The following is a 599-nucleotide window of genomic DNA, read 5'->3' on the forward strand; positions in this document are numbered from 1 at the left end:
GGAGACACCCCGTAGAGAGCTGATTCTTTTTGTTTCGTGACTTATCTCTTGTCTGTCTTACCAGCACTGCTGTTCTAAGCATCCGAGGAAATCCGCCGTTTTAAGGGGCAGTTTCAAGGGAATGATCCTCATGTCTTTCTCTACTTTTCAAGAAGATCAACTATTAGCCTGAGAACCGTTTCTTCTCCAATTGTTGAAAGAGAAGAAACAAAACGAACTTCTTGCCGAGAGGCAGGAGGTTAGGGTCTAGTGAGTGTCGTCGATTCGGTNNGTACAGGTGTATGTATGTAGATACATCTATGTATATATCTCTTCATACCTACATCAATGCATACAGATTCATCGAAGGAAGAAGAGGGCATGTTATCTGAAGAAGTTGAAGTGACGGAAGAAAGGCCGATCGTAGTTCGTTCAAGAGAGAGAGAAGTGTCTTGTCTGTAAGTTCCTACTACTACTACTGCTACAGAGCGAGATCGGCAAGTCAAGATTCAAGTACTCCTCGTCACTACTTCTCATTGTGTGCGTTTTTTCAGTAGGAAAGTCCTTTATGTGTGTCTCCCCTTTCTTATATAGTGTGGAGACACCCCGTAGAGAGCTGA

At 43.4% G+C, this 599-nt stretch overlaps 1 protein-coding gene across 1 annotated transcript in view; it reads right to left on the reverse strand.

Annotated features, from left to right (window-relative positions):
• CSUI_004187 (bro1-like domain protein) overlaps positions 1 to 269 on the reverse strand; it is a gene marked incomplete at its 3' end in the record, with an annotated part of 4,608 nt that extends 4,339 nt beyond the window's left edge. Inside the window, exon 1 of the mRNA XM_068064380.1 lies at positions 62 to 269. Within this exon, the coding sequence (XP_067923642.1) occupies positions 62 to 132 (71 nt within the window). The remainder of the gene's footprint in view (positions 1 to 61) is intronic.
• Positions 270 to 599: the final 330 nt, after the last annotated feature.

This window comes from Cystoisospora suis (assembly GCF_002600585.1).
Source record: "Cystoisospora suis strain Wien I chromosome Unknown contig_1932, whole genome shotgun sequence".
Taxonomy (NCBI): domain Eukaryota; phylum Apicomplexa; class Conoidasida; order Eucoccidiorida; family Sarcocystidae; genus Cystoisospora; species Cystoisospora suis.